Consider the following 23,789-nt stretch of genomic DNA (forward strand, 5'->3'; position numbering starts at 1 on the left):
GGAACTGCATCTGGTGTGTACTGGCCCGAAGGCTAGATTCACACCTATGCAGTTTTAGTGCTTTTTGCATTTTGCAGATTTGCACTACAGAAGATGTTCCATAGGAAACCATGTTAAATGGACTGTAGTGCAAATCTGCAAAATGCAAAAAGCACTAAAACTGCATAGGTGTGAATCAGGCCTAAAGGCAGTAGTCAATCAGATAACAGAGGTACACACGTGTATATAAAACTAAAGTTTATTAATACATCATAAATTGCTGATAGTATACACCAATAATATGGTTAGAAATAAGAGACACAAGATGCAAATGTGATACCACACAATTGAAGCAATGCTCATGTTCTGGAACACATGGTCAGTCTCATGTAGTAGGAGGCCAGGCCGGACAGGCGTTCACAGAGGTCCCAACATGTTTTGAAATATATTGTAATTTCTTCTTCAGGGGAATATCAGAGCATATTACAGTTCTCTAAAATTGTATAGTGATAATATGTCGGTAAGCAGTTTCAAAATAATAGAGGTAAAATATCCATGTATGCATCAACATTTCAAATACTCACAGCATGTATAATAACACAAGCATATAGGTGTGGTAGCAATAATCTCCAGAGTCTGCCTGACCGCATTCATCTCAACAAAAGAGGAGATGTCAAATCCCAAATAAAACAATGGGCCACAAAAGCAGAAAATGGCAAAGATGGCAACTGGCACCAGAAAGGAAAACTGCTCACGAAGATCACATATAGGGAGCCGTCCTGAGAGCAAAAAATAGGAAAAATTTGTAGTATTTAAAGGATCACATTTAAAAAAAATAAAAATAAATGCACATCTTTTTGCAGGTTACAAAATGTGCATTCATTTTTATTTTATTTTTTATCAGGAGCCTGTAAAGCAGGGGTGTCAAACACAATTTTATCGTGGGCCACATCAGCATTATGATTGCCCTCAAAAGGGCCGGTTGTATCTGTAAGATTAGATGTCCAGCACATCCCCTCCCCTTACATTAGATGTCAAGAGCCACCCCACCATCAGAAGTTGAGTCCCCCCACTCTCCCTTACATCACAGTGCACCCCCCTTTCTTTATGCTGCTGGGAAGAAGCTGGATGCATTGCTTGAAAGCAGAAAGTAAGGGTCTGGAGTAGGACCAGAGGAGGGCTGGAGCTCTCCTGCAGCTGCAGGAGAGGTGCGAGGGCCACATGAAATAGCCTGGAGGGCCGGATTCGGCCCGCGGGCCTTGTGTTTGACATCTGTGCTGTAAAGCATTGCACCCATGATCAGCAGATCGCTGGAGCAATATTAGGCTGCTGCAGACTGTCAGTGTAGCTATCTGTCCGTACCTTGTACAGGCAGGCAGTTACTGAATGACAGGATGCATCAGTGAACAACCTAGATTGTTAATCAACGCCCTGGCAGTTCAGAACTACAAGCCGGCAGACGCAATGGCTGATGGTAGTTGTTTTCCCATTCACAGAACTCTGTGAATGAATGACGCTGCATCTTTCACTAAAGTACCTCCCTAGAAGATTTCATTAAAGCTTAAATACAACCCTTCTGAGGTGTACAGCATCATAAAGAGTTTTTGGAAATTTATATAGATCACTAAAAATGATGGTATAAATAAATGCACCATTCTTAAAGCTAATTTTCCCTTATGTTTTTAGGAGTTGTGATGCTACAGTCTGAGCAATTGATGTTTCTAAGAACATTTCTGTTTTTAGGAAACATAAAACACTTGCTCTTATCAAGGATGGACGCGTCATTGGGGGTATCTGCTTTCGAATGTTTCCAAGCCAAGGATTCACAGAGATAGTCTTCTGTGCTGTGACTTCAAATGAGCAAGTAAAGGTGAGAAATCATTATCAGTATTTAAAGCGAAGTTCCACCCTAAAAATGAACTTTCTATTAACAGCTTGCCTTTAACCGCTTGTCGACCGCCCACTGTAGTTTTATGGCGGCAGGTCGGCTCGGCTGCACAAAATCACGTAATATAACGTGATTTTGCATTGCGGCCACTAGGGGCGCGCGCCCCCTGCCCCCCCTGGTGCCGATACTAGTGCCCGTCGGGCGCGATCACCGCCAGGCACCCACGATCGCTCATTACAGAGCGAGAACCGGGAGCTGTGTGTGTAAACACACAGCTCCCGGTTCTTTCAGGGGGAGAAATTACTGTTCGTCTTTTCATACAATGTATTAACAGCGATCTGTCATTTCCCCTAGTCAGTCCCACCCCCCCTTCAGTTAGAACACAATGAGGGAACATGATTAACCCCTTCCTCACCCCCTAGTGTTAACCCCTTCCCTGCCAGTGACATTTTTACAGTAATCAATGCATTTTTATAGCACTGATCGCTATAAAAATGCCAATGGTCTCAAAAATGTGTCAGAAGTGTCCGCCATAATGTCGCAGTACCGATAAAAATCCCAGATCGCCGCCATTACTAGTAAAAAAAATATTAATAAAAATTCCATAAAACTATCCCCTATTTTGTAGACGCTATATCTTTTGCACAAACCAATCAATAAACGCTTATTGCGATTTTTTGTAATAAAAATATGTAGAAGAATACGTATCGACCTAAAACGGAGGAAAAAATATGTTTTTTTTTATATATTTTTGGGGGATATTTATTATAGCAAAAAGTAAAAAATATTCATTTTTTTTCAAAATTGTCACTCTATTTTTATAGCGCAAAGGATAAAAGCCGCAGAGGTGATCAAATACCACCAAAAGAAAGCTCTATTTGTGTGGAAAAAAGGACGCCAATTTTGTTTAGGAGGCACGTTGCACGACTGCGTAATTTTCAGTTAAAGCGAGGCAGTGCCGAATCGAAAAAAAGTGGCCCGGTCATTGACCAGCAAAATGGTCCGGGGCTGAAGTGGTTAATGTAACCATCTGGCTGTTACTAGGCAGATTTCGTAATCTGCCTAGTTCCTGGTCATAGGTGGTTCAACTTCCTGTCCTAAGACCCCATTGCCTCCTGGGAAATGATGACTCTCATTTCCCAGGAGTCTCTGGGCATTACTGTGCCTAAAAATGCACCTCTCCCTGAAAACCAGGAAGAAAAAGGAACTGGGCTTCACATGCCCACACATATGATGGATAAGGCCACAGCATGACCTGGAGGATATAAGGCAAGTGTTCGCAATGATTTCTGGAACGATTGGGGAGCTATTAAAATGTTTTGGGGACTTTTTAATGTAATAAATTTTAGCTTGCAAAAAAATAAAAAAAACAATTATGCCCGCAACCCCGCTTTAAAAAAAAACAAAAAACCCTGCTCCTTTAATCCAGAAGGATGAATGTTCAGTAAATGTACAGTGGGTATTTCTTTTAGTGAAACCTTCCCTGTTCTGAATCACAGCTTTTTCTTGAACATCTGTTTATAATGCTCATAATCAAATGACTATAATTTTCTACTAGTATCCACCTTACCTTACACCAATAAATTCCCAGCTGCTGTAAATGATATCTCTTGGATCCTAATTATGTTCTTCAATATGCAGTTCATGTCAGTAGAGCCAAGAAGGATAACAGTATGGTTCGCTACATAAAAGGTTAATGCCAGTATATCTAGCTGTGCGAATACATGGTACCTTTACCGATCCCGATTACTTCTTGGAAGAATAAATACACTGGGTGGAGTAAGGCATCATTCCACACTAGTGGAGTGCATCATGCAGAGAAGTAGGAAATGCTAGTGGTGGTGCACGGTTTTCTATGTATGATTAAGCTACCTGTAGTGATCCAGAGTGCTGGGCTGGGCACCAACTAATAAAAGTGCATTGCGTTTGTTTATGCTATTTTAACCACTTCAAGACTGTACATTTACACCCCTTTTCCTGCCAAGGACATTTTCAGTTTTCAGCGCTGTCACACTTTTACTCAGTTATGCAATTTTACTCAATTTATGATTTTTTTTTTTAATCATTTTCTTGAGCTTTCTTTTAGTGGTATTTAATCATTACTGGTTTTTTTTATTTTTTCTATATAAATTTTAAACAGACCATAAATTTTAAAAGAAAAACAGTTTTTCTTCGTTTTTGTTATACAATTTTAAAAATAATTTATCTTTCTTAATAAATTTAGGCCAAAATGTATTCTGATACTTTTTTTGGTAAAAAAAAAAAAAAAAAAATCACAAATGAGTGTAAATTATTTAGTCTATTTGAAAGTTATAGAGTCTACAAACTATGGTGTATATATATTTGAAAACAACATGGGCATACTTAAAATTCCGCCCTAAACATTTTTTGTGGATACTGCATGTGTGAGACTCTTTTTTTCACTTATATCCCCAATTTTTTTTTAAAACAAGTCTATTTGTGTAAACAAAACAATCAAAATTTCATTTGGGTACAGTGTTGCATGACCACGCAATTCTCATTGAAAGTGCGAGAGCGCTAAAAGCTGAAAATTGGCCTGGGCAGGAATAGGGTGAAAGTGCCCAGTATTGAAGTAGTTAAACGTAAGTACTCATTCTTGCTGGTAATTAGAATCTTTAATATTTGCAAACGAAATGAAGGTTTCCTATATAGAATAATGAGCTGCCAGGTTAATAAAACTGATATCAGAACCAACTCAATCATAAAGTTTGTAGTGTACATAGATTTTCAAAACAAAGGAGTTTTCTTGAACTTTGTTTTATCTCATGGTTACTGTGAAATTGTGTGAATGCATCAATGCAGTGCATGTTATCTCAGCTTGCAGAACAAACAGCCGCAAAAATTGAAATATTGCAGAATATAAAGCCTCATGCTACATAACTAAGCTCCATTTCATGCTGAATAAACTAAATTATTAATGTATCTTAAATAGAAAACTAACTTCAGATAGATTTTTTATTACAAAGGCATTTTATTAAAATAAATTTGATAAAAATCTGACTTTTTTTTTTAATTTCTTTTTTTTAAAATCATTGATTTTTATCCACCCTACCAAGTAGGCAAGGCCTCCAGAGCTACATATCCCAAGAGCTATTACCTCATGCACAGTGTGTGGCAGAAAAATTGTCAATATACAATATACTGTATGTACGTGAAGTAAGACAGAGAGGGTCGGGGATAGGAGGAGTTCTGTAATCCAGCAGGTAGAATTGAGAACGCTGCTTGGGATTGCTGGGCAGTAGGGACAGAATTGGCAGCTTACTACAGGAACTTAATAGCTTACTGGACTTTTGTCAGGATCATCAGATATTTGTTCTTGCAACATTTTTTCTTTTGTTCTTGCAGCTTTTTTAAAGAGAAAATGGGGGTTATTTACGAAAGGCAAATCCACTTTGCACTATAACTGTAAAGTGCACTTAAAAGTGCACTTGGAAGTGCAGTCACTGTAAACCTGAGGGGTAGATCTGAAATGAGGGGAAGCTCTGCTGATTTTATTATCCAATTATATGCTGTTTTTTAACTCCCTTTCATGTCCCCCTCGGATCTACAGCTACTGCACTTCGAAGTGCACTTTTAGTGCAATTTCAAGTGCACTTTGCACTTGTAGTGCAAAGTGGATTTGAATCTTGTAAATAACCCGCATATATTTTAGATGTGTTCTGCACATGTTTTGTTTTCATTTTTTTGGCCCAGACATTTACTTAAAAGAAAAAAAGTAGTATAAATGTTTAGATGACTTTGTAATCATCTTTACCCAAGTCCAGATTATTGCAGCAGAAAAAGAAGAGAAAGAGAAGCATACTATGTAACAGTGAAAATCTAGTAATTGCTCTAGATAACTGTATTTTCAAAGGGCAGACTTACCGGGCAAAAGTCATTTTTCATGTTTTATCTTGCAGGGTTATGGCACTCATTTAATGAATCATTTGAAGGAATATCACATCAAACATAATGTATTGAATTTCCTCACCTACGCTGATGAATATGCAATAGGCTATTTCAAGAAACAGGTACAATGAGTTACTGCAAATTAACATTCATTACAAATGTATGTATGCGTATATTGTTCTTTTTTACAACCGCAGATTGGTTAGTATTTCAGTAAAAGCCTTATTCAGTAGAAGATAGAGAAAAGCAGACAGACTTTTTTTTTATTATTTCACCTAAAATGTATATTGCCACAATTCGGTCAGAAATTTCATTTTTATGAAAAAAAAGGAAATGTAATTTTACTTTAGTTTCAATAGACATGCATTCACTGACATTCACTTGCATATAAATGAAGAAAAGCAAACTTTTAAAGATGTAGAAGTCAAATAAAAAAAAAAACACTCAAATAATAATACAAACTACAGTGGATATAAAAAGTCTACACACCCCTGTTAAAAATGTCAGGTTTCTGTGATGTAAACAAAAATGAGACAAAGATAAATAATTTCAGAGTTTTTCCACCTTTTAATGTGACCTATAAACTGTACAACTCATTTGAAAAACAAACTGAAATCTTTTAGGTGGAGGGAAGTAAAAATTTAAAATTAAATATGGTTGCATTAGTGTGCATACCCTTAAACTAATACTTTGTTGAAGCAACTTTTATTTTTTACAACACAATGGGGGTTATTTACTAAAGGCAAATCCACGTTGCACTACAAGTGCACTTGAAATTGCACTGGAAGTGTACTTGGAAGTGCAGTTGCTGTAGATCCGAGGGGGACATGCAAGGAAAATAGAAAAACAGCATTTTAGCTTGCACATGATTGGATAATAAAACCAGCAGAGCGTCCCCTCATTTCAGATCTACCCCTCAGATTTACAGCGACTGCACTTCCAAGTGCACTTTAGTGCAATTTCAAGTGCACTTTGCACTTGTAGTTTGCAGTTGTAGTGCAAAGTGTATCTGCCTTTCGTAAATAACCCCCATTGTGTTTTCAAAATTGTCGCTCTTCTTTTGTTTATAGCGCAAAAATAAATCACAGAGATGATTAAATACCACCAAAAGAAAGCTCTATTTGTGGGAAGAAAAGCTCAATTTTGTCAATTTTGTTTGGGAGCCTCGTCACACGACCGCGCAATTGTCAGTTAAAGCGACACAGTGCCGAATTTCAAAAAGTGGCCCAGTCATTTTGCAGCCAAATGGTCCGGGGCTGAAGTGGTTAAAGCAAATCTATCCCCAAAAATATTTGGGGCTGCCATTGCTGACCTCCTTCTAAAAATTCTAGATGCTTGGCTGCTATGGAGACTTGCTGTCTTTGCTATTTTTGAGTCTCAAAATTCTTAGATGAAGAAAGTCAGAGAAAAGTAAGAAGTCCTTATCTAATGTACATCACTTGATCAGTGACTCAAAGAACTGAAGCCATAGAATCAGCATGGGAACCAGGTACATATCAATTTCAGAGGATCACATGAAAAGGCTGCTGCTTACCGATTATCTGTTTAGGCACCCAGGTCACGTGGCAGGAAGAGGAGGAAGTCACATGCTCCCCCATACCCGAAAGTACGTAGTATTCTTCATGTTCCAGGTGACCAAAAGCAGTGGCAGTAAAGGAAAAGGTAGTTTAAGTGAGGTAGACATTAAAAGTGAACTTGTTTCTTTTGTGTGCATGTGCAAAGAACAGGTTTACTTTAAGGACCACTTAGTCTTTATAATCTATTGAATAATTGTTGTATTTTGTTGGTCAGAATGGAGAGCAATGTTTTCAAGTACATATTTAGAATAAGGATCAGATAGCTCTTTTCAGAAAAACTAGATTTATACTTTGAATAATATCAGGATAAGGGATTTGTTAAATCATTAGAGGGTTCAATTAAGAAAACCTTTCATTGGAAAGGCATAGAGGCTTTCTGCCTTGCTGTCATTCTGACCTTTTTGTTTCAGTACTCTTAGGGCCCTTTCACACGGGGCGGATCAGTGATGATCCGCCACCGTGTGTCCGTCAGCTCAGCGGGGATCCTCCGTAAAATCCCAGCTGAGCCGTCGGCTGACAGGGCGGTCCCCGCACACTGTGCAGGGACCGCCCTGTCTTTTCTCCGCTCTCCCCTATGGGGGGATCGGATGAACACTACCGCGTGTAGGATAGGATTTGCTTCCGTCCGCAAAATCAGAGCTTTGAGGAGGCGGGTGATTACGGGTGTCAGCGGATGTTCATCCGCTGACACCCGCAATCACATAGGGACCAATGTATGTCCCGTTTTCATCCGCAAACGGATGGATGAAAATGCGGACATACGGTACGCACATGTGAAAGGGGCCTTAAGCCTTGTACACACGATCAGTCCATCCGATGAGAACAGTCTGAAGGACCGCTGTCATCAGTTAACTGATGAAGCTGACTGATGGTCCATCGCGCCTACACACCATCGGTTAAAAAAACGATCGTGTCAGAACGCGGTGACGTAAAACACAACGACGTGCTGAAAAAAACGAAGTTCAATGCTTCCAAGCATGCGTCGACTTGATTCTGAGCATGCGTGGATTTTTAACCGATGGTTGTGCCTACTAACGATCGGTTTTGACCTATCGGTTAGGAATCCATCGGTTAAATTTAAAGCAAGTTGGCTTTTTTTTGACCTATGGTTAAATAACCTATGGGGCCCACACATGATCGGTTTTGACTGATGAAAACGGTCCATCAGACCGTTGTCCTCTGGTTAAACTATCGTGTGTACGAGGCCTTAAAGTGATTCTAAAAGGTGTTAATTTTTTTAAATAACAAACATGTTATATTTTTCTGCTCTGTCCAATAGTTTTGTACAGAGCAGCCCCGATCCACCTCTTTTTGGGTCCCCTGCCGGTGGTCCTGGCTCCTCTCCCCTGCCGAGTGTCCCAAATAGCAAGCCTCTTGCTATGGGAGCATTTGAGTAGGAGAGATAGAGATTGCCGCTCCAGGCAGGTCTTGTTGGGTGCAAATGTTCTTCTTAGGAACTGAGGGTGCTGGCAATGCACATGGCAATTAAGAACAAAAGATGATCAGGACAGCCGCACTCCAATCCAACGTTATTTTAATGTAAAAAACTGCAAGCAGGCGCTACAAGTCACAGCAATGGAACCTAGGACAGCTGACGCATTTCACACTAACTTTAGTGTTTACTCAGATGAGTAAACACTAAAGTTAGTGTGAAACGCGTCAGCTGTCCTAGGTTCCCTTGCTGTGACTTGTAGTGTCTGTTTCCAGTTTTTTACATTAAAGTTACGTTGGATTGGTGTGCGGCTGTCCTGATCCTCTTTTGTTCTTAATTAGCATTTGAGTAGGCTCGATCCTGAGCCGCATTCCTGTGATTTGACATTGTCCAATCAAACACAGAGCGTGCCCCCTGCTCTCTCCTCATTGGCTCACTGGATGTGATTGACAGCAGAAGGAGCCAGTGGCTCCCGTTGCTGTGTGAGCCAATGAGGAGAGAGTGACCCGGAAGAGCAGCTGCTCTCATACACATCGCTGGATCAAGATGGGGCTCAGGTAAGTATATGGGGGGGGACTGGACCAAGAAAGATTTTTACCTTAAAGGATAATTAAAGGTTCCTTACTTACCTCCTCTGTGCAGTTTGGTTTTGCACAGAATGGCCCCCGATCTTCCTCTTCTGGGGTCCCTCAGTTGCACTCCTGGCTCCTCCTCTTCTCGAGTGCCCCATCGGAGAAGTGGTCTTCCTCGGGGCACCAGTGCGGGTGCACTCCCGTGTCCTGCTGCTGCTTCCATTGACATCTCGGCTCTGCCCCGCTACTGTGTCATTGGATTTGATTGAGAGCAGTGGGAGCCAATGGCTATGCTGCTATAAATCTATCCAATCAGGACCCGAGACACTGGCTGGAGTGGGCGTGTTTGTCCCCGGAGCAGGAACCATCGGGCTCATGTAAGTAAAAGGGGGGCTCTGGGGGGCAGGTGCACTACAGGTGGTTTTTAACCTCAATGCATAGAATGCCTTGAGGTGAAAAACCACGAGGGGTACAACCCCTTTGATGCATAGAATGTATTAGGGTAAAACAAAACTTCTGCCTTTAGAACCATTTTAAGTCACTCACCCCAAGCATAGATGGGTAAGAGCTTCTGGCTTTTCTCTGAATTTTCTACATGTTCCAGGGCAATGAAGCCTTTTATGGAGCATTTTTAGAAGAGGTCCAAGTTTTTCAATGTTGTCCACCAGTCTCTTACCAGTGAGAAATGTTGCCCTTTTAATGCTTTAAGTAACTCTACTCCAGGGAAAAAAAGATTACATTTTCTAGCCCCTGTACCTAAGTAATTTTGCATTAAGATTGATTCCGAACCCCATAATTACTTACCTGACTCTATGTGGGCCCAGGTCATTGGCAACTTTAGCAGTCAAGGCAGTGCCCACATCAACCTCCTCCCACACTGTTTCAAGTAAGTATTTGGGTTCTTCAGTTAGTTAAAGGGAGGTAGACCTGGAGAAGAATGTGTTTTTTTATTGACCCGAGATGAGATTTAAATTAAAGCTCCAATTCAATTTCTTGTGTATTATTTTACCCTAAACCTTAACTCACTTATATCATACATACTTTTGGTGCATCAGTCATAATATTTCCAAACTGACCAGCCTTTTTTGCTTTTACAAAGGTAGCTGAATCTCAAAGCAAATACAATCTTGGTCTAAGATTTTTTTTTCTTACATCTTTTAGGGTTTTTCCAAAGACATTAAAGTACCTAAAGCACGTTATGTTGGATACATAAAGGATTATGAAGGAGCCACTTTAATGGGATGCGAGTTAAACCCGAGGATACCATATACAGAATTTTCGGTCATCATAAAGAAACAGAAGGAGGTAAATTACTATAAGGCCCCGTACACACGGCCGAGGAACTCGACGTGCCAAGCACGTCGAGTTCCTCGTCAAATTCTGGGATGAAGCCGCCGAGGAGCTCGGCGGGCCGCCTTCTCCCATAGAACAACGAGAAAATAGAGAACATGTTCTCTATTTTCTCGTCGAGCTCCTCGGCGGCTCCATCGAGCCAAAACTGTACAGACGACAGAGTTTCTCGGCAGAATCCGGGTTTTGACCGAGTTTCTCGGTGAATTCTGCCGAGAAACTCTGTCGTGTGTACGGGGCCTAACTGTTTTCAAACCAATCATATCAGTGATTTTATTGGAGCATGCCAGGGAAGACATGCCTAAAGTGAGATGTGGGCATAAAGATCCTATATACTGTATAGCATAAGGAGACTTTGTTTGAATTCACCAACATGAAATGTGAGTTTTTCTATACTCCTGCATCTCTTAACTTTTTATATGGCTACTTTTAAAGATGCATAAATAACTACAAAAAAGTACAAAAGAATAACTACAAAACTCTGTAAAATACAGGCAATACCAGCCACTGCTACAGTAACAATTCAATGCACTTGTGCCTTGACCCCAACAAAGGACATTAAAGCATAATTATAACAAGATAATTTTTTTTAGCTTTGGATCGAGTGAGAAGAGTCTTAACCTCTATCAGGTTCCTTTACTATGGTTTTTTAAAACAGGAAGTGAAGGAAAATCTCCCTATTGGGATACAGACAGCAAAAAACTTGCTGGGGTTTTCAACCATTCTATACATAAAACTGAAAAGTATGTCTCCTCCAGCCAAGAGCTATCATGAGTGTTTGGTACTCCAGAGAGCTCCAATCCTCTTGTCTTTATTTTACATTAAAAAAGGCAAAAAACTATGACGCTATATTGATGAATATCATATTATAGAAGGCCTTGGATGAAACAAGCCATGAGAGTCTCTTAAAGAGGAGCTCTGGGCTCCCCCCTTAAAAAATTTAAAGTCAGCAGTTACAAATACGGTAGCTGCCGACTTTTAATATTAAGGCTGCGTTCCATGCGGGCGAAGGTGGGGCGCCGCAGCGGCGGACTAAGCTAGAAGTGGGAGCGGGTACCTGTCAAAAAGTTGCAGATGTGTGTGTGTGTGGGGGGGGGGGGGGGGCAGACAGGCAGAGCTTCCACTTTTGGAAAACACTGTAAATTAATGTAGCTCATCTAGCAAGGTCCTAAGTAACCTATAACACACATTAGAAATAAACAGAGGGCACCTGCGTCTAAGTGTAGAAGATTTATTAAGAAGGGTTAATCAGCATTTCATCAGACTCAGGTTGACATCATCTGTGGAGCTGTAGGATGTTGCAGGGATGCGGCTGGAAAATGCAGAACTGTTCCAGGAAACTGCTGATGTAAAGTCACTCTCATCCAATCGGCTCGTTGCATTTTTATAATCTTTTTACTAAATCTTGAACACTTAGATGCTGGCGCCCTCTTCTGTTTATTTTTTTATTTTACATGGCAATGCACAAGCCATTTCCTACAGAATACTTGACCGTTGTTTTCCATTTCTTATTTTTCTACCTTGATGTGCACACAGGACATAATTGATCACTGGACAATTGCTCTTGATGCACTGGATGTTTGCATTGTAGTGCACAAAGGTTGTCTAACACATTTGTTACTACACTAAAACACTATAATAAGTAATACTAAGGGCTGTTATACTGTGCATGTCTCAGATATGTCTTCATAAGAATGATGGTCAGGGAGACATCTAGCTGTAATTGATTGCACTGGGACACAGGGACACTGGGACTGCAGTATCTTCTTACCTCTTCTCAATGTGGAGGTTGAAAATTGTCATTATTGTCCTTGGACTAGCTCAGAATGATCTGATCCCTGTCTGAATATTGTTTATGACCACCCTTAGTTTGTTAAATTTAAATGGTAGTCTACTTTATATGAAAAAACATAATCATTGTTATACCCTACCATTTCTAAATCATCTAGTGTTTATCTGCCCTTGTATGTGTGGCATTCCAAACTGTAATTTCCTCACAATCTTTGTAGCAGCAGATATACAATATCTCACAAAAGTGAGTACACACCTCACATTTTTGTAAATATTCTATTTTATCTTTTCATGTGACAACACTGAAGAAATGACACATTGCTACAATGTAAAGTAGTGAGTGTACAGCTTCTTTAACTGTAAATTTGCTGTCATCTCAAAATAACACACAGCCATTAATTTCTAAGCTACTGGCAACAAAAGTAAATACACCCCTAAGTCAAAATGTCCAAATTGGGTCCAATGTGTCAATATTTTGTGTGACCACCATTATTTTCCAGCACTGCCTTAACCCTCTTGGGCATGGAGTTCACCAGAGCTTCACAGGTTGCCTCTGGATGTTAGAGACCTTGCACTCCTCCACCTTCCGTTTCAGGATGCACCACAGATGCTCAATAGGGTTTAGGTCTGGAGACAGGCTTGGCCAAGACATCAACTTTACCCTCAGCTTCTTTAAGAAGGTAGTGGTCATCTTGGAGGTGTGTTTGGGGTCGTTATCATATTGGAATACTTTCCTGTCGCCTGGTCTCCGAATGGAGGGGATCATGCTTTGCTTCAGTATGTCACAGTACATGTTGGCATTCATGGTTCCCTCAATGAACTGTATTTCCCAAGTGCCGGCAGAACTTATGCAGCCCCAGACCATGACACTCCCACCACCATGCTTGACTGTACTCCTCACCTGGTTGCCGCCACACATGCTTGACACCATCTGAACCAAACAAATTTATCTTTAGTCTCATTAGACCACAGGACATGGTTCTAGTAATCTAGTAATGTCCTTAGTCTGCTTGTCTTCATCTTTAGAAGAGGCTTCCTTCTGGGATGACAGCCACGTAGACCAATTTCATGAAGTGTGCGGCATATGATCTGAGCACTGACAGGTCAACCCCTTCAACCTCTGCAGCAATGCTGGCAGCACTCATACGCCTATTTCCCAAAGACAACCTCTGGATATGACGCTGAGCATGTGCACTCAACTTTTTTGGTCGACCATGGCGAGGCCTGTTTTGAGTGGAACCTGTCCTGTTAAACTGCTGTATGGTCTTGGCCACCATGCTGCAGCTCAGTTTCAGGGTATTGGCTATCTTCTTATAGCCTAGGCCATCTTTATGTAGTACAAAACAATTTTTTTTCAGATCCTCAGAGTTCTTTGCTATGAGGTGCCATGTTGAACTTCCAGTGACCAGTATAAGAGAGTGATAGCGATAACACCAAATTTAACACACTTGCTCCCCATTCACACTTAAAACCTTGTTACACTGATGAGTCACATGACATGGGGAGGGAAAATGGCTCATTGCGTTTAATTTGGACATTTTAGGGATGTACTCACTTTTGTTGCCAGCGTTTAGACATTAATGGCTGTGTGTTGAGTTTTTTTGAGGGGACAGCAAATGTACACTGTTATACAAGCTGTACACTCACTACTTAACATTGTAGCAAAGTGTCATTTCTTCAGTGTTGTCACATGAAAAGATATAATAAAATATTTACAAAAATGTGAGGGGTGTACTCACTTTTGTTTGATACTGTATACTTCTAAATAATTGTACTAAAGGACTACTATTGTGAACAATATTGTATTCCACAATTACACAGACTGATCTGTCAAACAAAAGTAATAGTCACAGGGGTTGGGACAATCTGTAACACCTTGATAGTGAACCTTAAAGTGTAGCTGTAGACAAAATGTTTTTTTCTTTGGGGAACACGGTATAGGGTTGGAACCTCTGTCAAAATGTTATTGCAATCTGAGTCCCGCAATCAAGGAGATTTCACTGAACATTCTGTTCTAAGAAAAACAACAGGCGGTGAGACAAAACAACATTTATTTTGTTTCTTTCCAAGTGACAATGTTTCTCCGGACAAATAGTAAAGATGAACCCACCCTTATGGGAACACAAACGGCATCTTAAACTAAACTAGAAAATAAAGTTATGGCTAGAGTTGTACAAACACCTTTATTTACTTTTACAGATCATCAAGAAAATGATTGAAAGGAAGCAAGCACAAATAAGAAAAGTATACCCAGGACTATCGTGCTTTAAAGAAGGAGTACGGCAAATACCGATTGAAAGCATCCCAGGAATCAGTATGTTTTATTTTTGTCTAGTAAAACCTTGTTGACCAAAAAAGAAAACACACCTAATGTGCTTGTGACCATGATGCATCATAGACTGTAGACACTAGACCATTCTATGAAATGCTTATTTATCTTGCAATCTGGGTCCCAACCAGAGCCTTATGCCCTAGTTCATGGGTGCTCAACCTGTGGCTCTCCAGCTGTTGCGGAACTACAATTCCCATGAGGCATTGCAAGCCGCTGACAGGTACAAGCATGTCTCCCAAAGGCTGAGGCATTATGGGAATTGTAGTTTTGCAACAGCTGGAGAGCCACAGGTTGAGCACCCATGCCCTAGTTGTTTTGCAGCTAACTGTAGACTCCCATGCACACGGGCCATCTGCCTTTAGTGATGGTTCACACTGGAACTCGCATACTGTGCGCATATCAGGTAGCGTGTGTGCGATCTGCTGCAGGGTCAATAGAATCCTAACGACACCCCGAACACAGATCCCAAACACATTATGTTTGCTTGCACCAGATCACTTGGTACTGCTGTACCATGCGATCCTGTCGCAGCTCCCCTATGTTCCAGTATACCAATAATGTACCTCTGTTGCACAAAAATACAAGTTTTCTTTGATTTTTGAAAACAATGCCTTCCATCACTTCAGAAACTCCCTATAGACCCAGACAGACTAGCCAGTAAGACAAAGGAAGGAGTTTAGAAGCCGGCCCCATTAGCACACCTTCACCTGTTAACTACGTTTTCACAGCGCCCCAGCATCTCTACAGGTGTGCATTTGCCTGGCTTCCCCCAGAGTCCCTTCAGATGGGCTCAGGGTGCATGCTAAATTCCCTGGAGCCACATGCAGCCCACAAGACACTCCTGATGTAGTGCACAAGCCTGCCTGGTTGGATACAGAGTGATTGGATTGATGGTGTGTCCTCCTATGGTATAGTTTTGGTAAATCTAAAGGAGATTGTACAGAGACTGTTCAATCGAGTTATATAGTTTATGGCCACATTTATACACCTAAAATTACCTAGTTGCGCTTTCATTGTCATTAATTGTTAATGACACACCAGACAGAAGCAAACACACATTTTGCCACATGAAAAAGCAGGTGACAAATGCAGTAAAATAACATGCAAAAATGTCCCATGAGCTACTTTGCATCGTGTAGCGCAGTCCATTGAAATCAACAGACTGCCCTATGTGTGTCACTGGAAAAACGAGATAAAGAACATGCACTTCCACTACTCTAGGCGTAAATGGGGCCTGAAAGTGAAATGGATGCGTTTACACAAGAACAACGAGGCTCCATTCACATCTGTGTGTTTCCAAACGCATGGCAAACTGCACAGAAAAGAAGCACTTTGCCATGTGTTTCAGAAATGCTGCAAATATGCATTGTGCTTGTGTTGTCATTACATGATAAATGCAGCATATGCACCAAAAACTGTGGTAACGCACCATGCTCTGCTCCACAAAAGTTTTGAAGCTTCTCTGGGGTGATTGTCCTGCGTAGGGCAGCCCATTCAAGTGAATAGGCTGCCCTATGTGTGATGAGGAAAACGCTCTAAAACACCCAAAACAAACACATGCAGGAATGTGAGTTTTCACGACGTGGAAATGTGAATGAGGCCTGACAACTGCATGTCTCTGTCCATTCCCTCTTATAAAAATGCCCATACACTATGCAATCTGATTGTACAATCTCTGTACAATTTCCTTTAAATTTACCAGAACTATGGAATAGAAATACACACCTAATCAATCCATTCAATTTTTATGCAGTCAGGTAGGCCTAATTTAGATTGTACAATCAGATTGTATAGGAAGTGGTTGGAAGGTAGTATTGTAATGAGGGAGGTGTGGTCCAGAGTGGTAAACACACCCTATCATGCCCTCTTCTGTGATGCAACAAGGAAGTGATGGCTTCTGGGAGATGATCTAACAGTAATGTCACGTACACACGATCGGTTCATCCGATGAAAACGGACCGATGGATTTTTTCATCAGATATCCGATGAAGCTGACTTTCATCAGTCTTGCCTACACACCATCAGTTAAAAATCTGTTCGTGTCAGAACGCGGTGACGTAAAACACAACGACGTGCTGAGAAAAATGAAGTTCAATGCTTCTGAGCCACTTGATTCTGAGCATGCATGGATTTTTAACCGATGGATTTGCCCACAGACGATCGTTTTTTTTCTATCGGTTTTTTAACCATCAGATAATTTTAAAACAGGTTCTGATTTTTTGTACCGATGGGAAAAAAAACGTTGGGGCCCACACACGATCGATTCGTCCGATGTAAGCGGTCCATTGGACTGTTTTCATCACACGAACCGATCGTGTGTACAGGGCATTAGTGAATGCTGATACAAACTACAGGAAGTGATGGAATCTGAAAATCCATTCAAAAATACAAAAAAAATGAAGATTTTTAACATCCTGCAGACAAGGTAAGTGAGAGATAGACACATTTGGATGGATGGGCCAGAAATGGCATTGAAAAACGCTTCTATTTATTATGAAAAGTTAACTTTTGCCTGAAAAGGTGAACTTTATCCTTTAAGCACACTAGGTGTTTATGCCGCGTACACACGGTCGTTTTTTGTGATGAAAAAAAACGACATTTTTAAAAACGTCATTTAAAATGACTGTGTGTGGGGATAACGTTGTTTTATGTCTTCTGAAAAACGACAAAAAAAAAAAATTCGAGCATGCTTCAATTTTTTATGTCGTTTTTCAAAACGTTGTTTTTTGTGTCATAAAAAATTACCGTGTGTAGGCTAAAACAACGTTTTTAAACCCGCGCATGCTCAGAAGCAAGTTATGACGCGAGCTTGAATGGAACAGAGTGCCGCCGTACGTGCTGAACGTAACCACGCTTTGCTAGAGCATTTTGAAAAAACGATGGTGTGTAGGCAACGTCGTTTTTTAAAATGAAGTTTGAAAAACGTTTTTTTTTCATGAGAAAAAAACGACCGTGTGTACGCGGCATTAGGGATTTCCTAATTTCTTGTTGCATCATTGTAACAGGAAGCGAAGATAAATCTCCCTAATGGGCAATAGACAGAAAAGCATTAAAATATGGTTTTTCCCTTCCTTTCTATATGCCAAACTGAAATAAACATATTGGCTATGCATAAACATGTAATGTTGCAGCTGCCTCCTGGTAAGTTGTTAGTCTGTCACAATAAGTACAGTGGCTCTTATATGAAACTTTTGTGCTTTGCGCCCCAGTATGTGACTGAGTTTAAATGACATAAAACAGATCACAAACCAAACTGGCTATCTCTACATTCCAGTGGAGTCCATGATAACACAGACGTTAAGCATATTTAGAGAATATTTCTGTGAAGACATAAAAATGGCAACCATATTTAAAACAAAAAGATGATACCTGTTTATTTTTTTAAATACAGCATTTACAAAGATAAGGATCTTTATTTTCAGCATAGCATATGTGATGTTCAAATCTCATTGAAAGGAAATTGTCACTTAAAATTATGGATCTAAGCATGGTATTTTAGCTTTGTGAATTGAGTCTAATGTGGTTTCAAGTTGTCTTACTGTTACAAAATTGAGGTATAGCTTTTAACTGTTTTGTTTTTCAGGAGAGACAGGTTGGAAGCCGAGTATAAAAGAAAAAAGGTAATCTATATTCCTGTTGCACATTAAAGATTTATTTTATCACAGATACTGTATAGTTTATATACATATTTTTCAGATATATTTAGTTACGTTTACATAATTTTAGTCCAGATGTCACAGCAAAAACTCATAAAACATTTTAAAAAGAGTTCAAGTGTAGCAATTTTGATAGCATTAAAGTGGATGTAAACCCGAAATGTATTTTTTCTTTGCTGTCACAATGTACAGTATAGGATTTCCTATCATCTGTGCCCAGTCTTGCCACACAGAGTTAATCCAGCTCTGAGCAATCCTCTTTTATTGTTCAGTGAAATAAAACGGACTTACAGAGAAAAACCTTAGTCCGTTCCGCCCCCTTGCTGTGAGTGACAGGTTATTTCATATCTCATGCACTAGCCTGGAGACAGGCATTATTTTTTAATTCCCACCCCCACTCCTTTTCTGAAGTCATGTGGTTACTTTTCTGGATTTTGACTGGATGCTAGTGATCATAGCAGAATTCAGTGTAATGGCCTGTACACACGATCCGAATCAATATTGTATGAAAAATGTCGTCCGAGGAAGAATCGTCCGATAATCGGATCGTTAGTAAAGGGCTTCCGTGAGCCGATCATGACAGTTCATCCGATATTATTTTATCGGACATGCACGAATATTTTCCTCGTACGATACCAGATCGTACGATTTTCGTTTGGTCAGTACAGTTGTCGTCCGAAAATACAACACAAATACATTACAACACATAACATCACTTCCGATTTTTTTTTCTGTCGTACGAGAATTTTCGTGACTTTAGTAACCTATTAAATTTCTACTTGCGACTAGTAAACGGAAAAAGTCGGACGATCTGTCGTTCGATTTTCGGATCGTGTGTACGTGGCATAAGGAATACATAGGAAAGAATGCATGTTGACAAGGGGAGTGTAGAGGGTGGCGGGGAGTCTACTGACATCACAACTCCACCCACCGAGCTCCAGACAACAGATCCACCCACATAATCTTCAGATTTTCAGTTCTTATAACAGACAGAAGGGAAACATTTGACAGGTAAGGGTACATGCAGGAGGCTTGTATATCCTTATAGATCAGCACTATGGCAGTAGTTTAGAAAGGATGAGAGTGGGTTTACATCCACTTTAAAACAGACATTTTTGTATTTTGTGTGCTTTATGCCAAATAGTTTTATTACATATTTATCCTGCCAGTAGAGTTGTTTTTTTCCCAACCTCCAGTAACAATGCAGTTAATTCCACATCGCACTGTAGGGTCGTCACCGTGGGACAGGGTAGTCTTTGATGGACATGTCGTTTTTAAATATACTGTTAAGTAAAAAAAAAAAAACTGGCAATGACGGCCCCCCAGCCCCCCGCCGGCTGTATCACAGGAGCGCGCCTGCAAGAACTAGAGAGCTCCCATGAAGGGGGATAGTTCTTGCGGGGAGGAGCCGAGACGGCCGTCGAGGGACCCCAGAAGACCAGGATCGGGGCTACATTGTGCAAAACGAGCTGCACAGTGGAGGTAAGTATAACATGTTTTTTTTTTTTTAAATTGGAACCTGTAGGCCCCTTTCACACCTGCGGATCATATGTCTGTATTTCATCCATCCGTTTTCAGATGAAATACGGACATACATGTATCCCTATGGGATAGCGGGTTTTAGCGGATGAACATCTGCTGACACCCGATCTCATCGGTGCCCACTATGCTCTGATTCTGCAGACAGAGGAAAATACTTGTTTTCCGTCCGTCTGCGAATCGGATCGGGTGAACACGGACAGGCGGTCCGTGTTCAGCTGATCCTCCCATAGGGGAGAGCGGAGATCTGACAGGCCCTGTCATCTGCCGGCTCAGCGAGGATCAACGGAGCGATGAGACATGTACGGATCCTCACGGGATCCGTACATGTGAAAGGACCCTCAGTGTCCCTTTAAATCTCATCCCCAGAAAATGCTTTTCAATTCGTTATAATTTTATTTTTTATTTGGAAAAAACTATACTATAACTTACTATAAGGATAACGGCTAACTATTGTTAGCACCCTCAGCAGTCTATTATGGATTGTTCTGTTCAGGAACTTTTAGGCCTCATGCACACTGGATGTTGAAATAATGTTATAAAAACAGCAGTAGTTTTGCAGTGAGTTTTTCAACTTTTTCCAGCTTTTTTCAACATTTTTGCAATAGCGTTTATTAGCGTCTTTTGCATTTTTCGCAGGTTTTTTTTTTTTAAGATTTTTTTTTTCAATGGATCAAAAACGTTAAACGATGAGCGTTTTATTGACGTTCATCAGCGTTTATCAGCATTAGAGCGTTTTTACAGCTGAAAAGCGTCTCTCAGAACCCACTAGTTTTTTTTACTGCTCAAAAAAGCCACTGCCCATGTGTGCTTGGACATACAGGATAACGTGATGGAGAGATTCCAAATATTTAGTAACTACTGCAATAGGGAACAGCCACAAAAAAGATACACTAAGCATCTTTCCAAATAACAATTCTGTTGATTTAGTGCATTGAAGTTTCTAAAAAACAATGATTACGTTACATTAATATTATAATGTTGCTTTTATGGCAACTAAGGGTGTTGCATAGGCAGGCTAGTTTCTTTTCAGGACTCAAAAGAATGCAAATACATAATCAAAACTTTATTAATGCTGTGTACATGATGAGTGCACTGTGCAATACATAAAAAAAGTATACAAAATGGAATACAGTTGTATACAGGTTTTACAATTTATTTCAATCCCAACATTTGTAATTGCTTTTTTTGGTGGATAGCGTGGCTTCTTCTAAAAACTGTAAAATTAACTGATCCACTGGCATAATCAACACATAATAGGCATTTTGTCATCCATGTGGGATAGATTAGTAGACTAAATCTGCGTTACTAATACTTTTTTCATGGAGCTTTGTGGTGAGGGTTAGCTCCCTGAACGCCAATCAAGGGTAAAGCATTGTGAGTGTTAGTATAACTGCAGAAGACAGGTTGTTCTCTGCCAGTTTTGAGTACCAGGTTTATCTTTTGAAGTTAGTAGCAGTAGCATTATTGAAGCTTGATTCTTGATTATCCATGGCGGTCAAATAAATATTGCAGACCTCACGTAGGTCTGCATTTGAACCCAATGAATAATCTGTATGTAGTATACAGGCCTACTTCATAAGCCTGAAAAAGTCATATGCTTCTGCTGTACTATCTTTAGATTACCTATAGTAAAAAAAAAAATTAAAGAAAAAAAAAATGTACCCAAACCCATCAAATGTCCCCTATAACAGCTCTGATTTCAGTATCTGAAATCCTATTTTGTTGTCTGGTCTGCAGAGCTTTGCACATAATTTATTTATGTGTTTTTAGTGAACACCTTTACTTAATGTACTGTAAATCTCCCACAAACCAACGGGCAACTGAGCATATGGAGACAAAAGTTCTAATTGGCCACGTTTGTTAAAGGTTTATTGTTTTTTTTTTTGTTTGTTTTAATAAAGTTAGTTGGTATAATTGCCTCTATATACTTTGATTTATTTTTCTGTCTTGCTGTTTTTGTCTTTTTTTTGTTGTGTTCTTACCTTCTTGTTTCAAGTAAAGAGCCAAAAGATCCAGAACAATTATACAACACACTCAAGAATATTCTGCAGCAGGTAAAGGTAAGCATCAACAAGTATAATGCAGGGTTCTGTATCTTGCAGAGTTCTGTGCATAAGCTGCTTGTTAGGTAAAGCCTAACTCTGGACACAACAAAAAATACCCTTGAAGTGGGACCCCCAACCCCCCATCCCATCCCACACAGCCAGGGTTAATTGCTTATTATGTCTAGGGACTTTGTAATAAAGAGAGATATTTACCTTTTAACGTGCTTGTTATATCTGGCTTCCTACCCCTGCTTCTTAACAACCAGCTTATACTGATTGGGCAAAACTTTGCCCAAACAGGGCGCAGAATGCACTGTGCAGTGCGCAGTGTATTGCGGGGCGAACACCTTGCAAATTTGGGTGTTCCCCGAACGGAGCATACAGCCAATGTTCGGTCCTAACTCATGTTCGGGCCGAACTGTTTTACCATACAAAAAACAGAGGTGCAATCAGCGCAAATATATATAGATCAAAAATAGGTAAAGTATGTGTATGTAAATAATTTCAAGTGAAAAAGACCCCCAGGGTTCAGATCACCAGTAATGCCAGCTGAACACAACAGGATAATCACAAAAATCCAAGGAGATACAGAAAAATATACGAAAACAGTGCAGCGCAAAACTATAACAAATAATACACTAGTATTATAAATATAAAAATGAAAATTAATATTAATAAAGTCCAATAGAGCAAAGTCCAAAAGTGCCAGATGTAAACGAATCTTCACCACGTGATATAAAACACCAAACTTAAAGTGATCCCTCCACCGCTAGAGATGGGTACTCTCACCTTCGCAAGTGGACCACTGGCATTTCAGAAGTACAATCATCTAAGTGTCAAGGACGGCAGATGAGCGATGTAGTAAACAGGCTCCTGAACCCCCGCACGCGTTGCGTTGTTCAACTTCCTCAGCGGGGCGGGGCCTGGTACGTCGCCGTCTAACCTTTAAATAGCTGGTCGTTGTCATAGAAAAGTTCCTGCGACACGACGCAAATACGTCGTACAGAGCGCCCAACCTCATGTCCAATTGTGCGCAACTTTATTGTTCGCACACAGCTAATCAACATGGAGAAAAAATGACTATCGCCATCTCATGGTCAAAAAGAAAAATACATCAAAGTTATTACATTTGAAATTAAGCAGTTTCTAGATCGCTCAAAAACCGTCCTGAGAGTTACAAAAATATAAAAAATACAAAAACATATGAAATATTAACATAAATAAATAAATTCCAACATGTTAATACAATAGATAACTATACTAAATATTAAATTTCATTGATAAAATCAGGTTAGAATCCATTAAAAAATTTAAAATATGTATTTAAAGGTAATTATATGTAATTATACTCGCCACATCAGCCAGAGAGAATCCTTTTGGATATTTGAGGCCAAAGTTCTCGCCCCTGAAGGACTGAATGTGGATTTTGATCTAAATTGCTTCATATAAAATAAATAGGTATTATTTTAAATACATATTTAAAACATTTTAATGGATTTTAACCTGATTTTATCAATGAAATGTAATATTTAGTATAGTTATCTATTGTATTAACATGTTGGTATTTATTTATTTTAAATTTTTTAATGGATTTTAACCTGATTTTATCAATGAAATTTAATATTTAGTATAGTTATCTATTGTATTAACATGTTGGTATTTATTTATTTATGTTAATATTTCATATGTTTTTGTATTTTTTATATTTTTGTAACT

The 23,789-nt window shown here is 39.7% G+C and overlaps 1 protein-coding gene across 4 annotated transcripts in view; it reads left to right on the forward strand.

Annotated features, from left to right (window-relative positions):
* The window catches only part of KAT2B (lysine acetyltransferase 2B), a 105,614-nt gene that overhangs the window by 76,573 nt on the left and 5,252 nt on the right, over nt 1–23,789 (forward strand). For 2 of the 4 annotated variants that reach the window (XM_040352980.1, XM_040352982.1), the window contains 6 exons: nt 1,723–1,849; nt 5,788–5,898; nt 10,519–10,662; nt 14,698–14,812; nt 18,414–18,450; nt 22,025–22,088. In XM_040352980.1, coding sequence (XP_040208914.1) covers nt 1,723–1,849; nt 5,788–5,898; nt 10,519–10,662; nt 14,698–14,812; nt 18,414–18,450; nt 22,025–22,088 — 598 coding nt within the window. The remainder of the gene's footprint in view (nt 1–1,722; nt 1,850–5,787; nt 5,899–10,518; nt 10,663–14,697; nt 14,813–18,413; nt 18,451–22,024; nt 22,089–23,789) is intronic. The other 2 variants (XM_040352979.1, XM_040352981.1) reach the window with 1 other exon arrangement.

The sequence above is a fragment of the Rana temporaria genome, chromosome 5 (genome assembly GCF_905171775.1).
Source record: "Rana temporaria chromosome 5, aRanTem1.1, whole genome shotgun sequence".
In the NCBI taxonomy this organism is placed as follows: domain Eukaryota; kingdom Metazoa; phylum Chordata; class Amphibia; order Anura; family Ranidae; genus Rana; species Rana temporaria.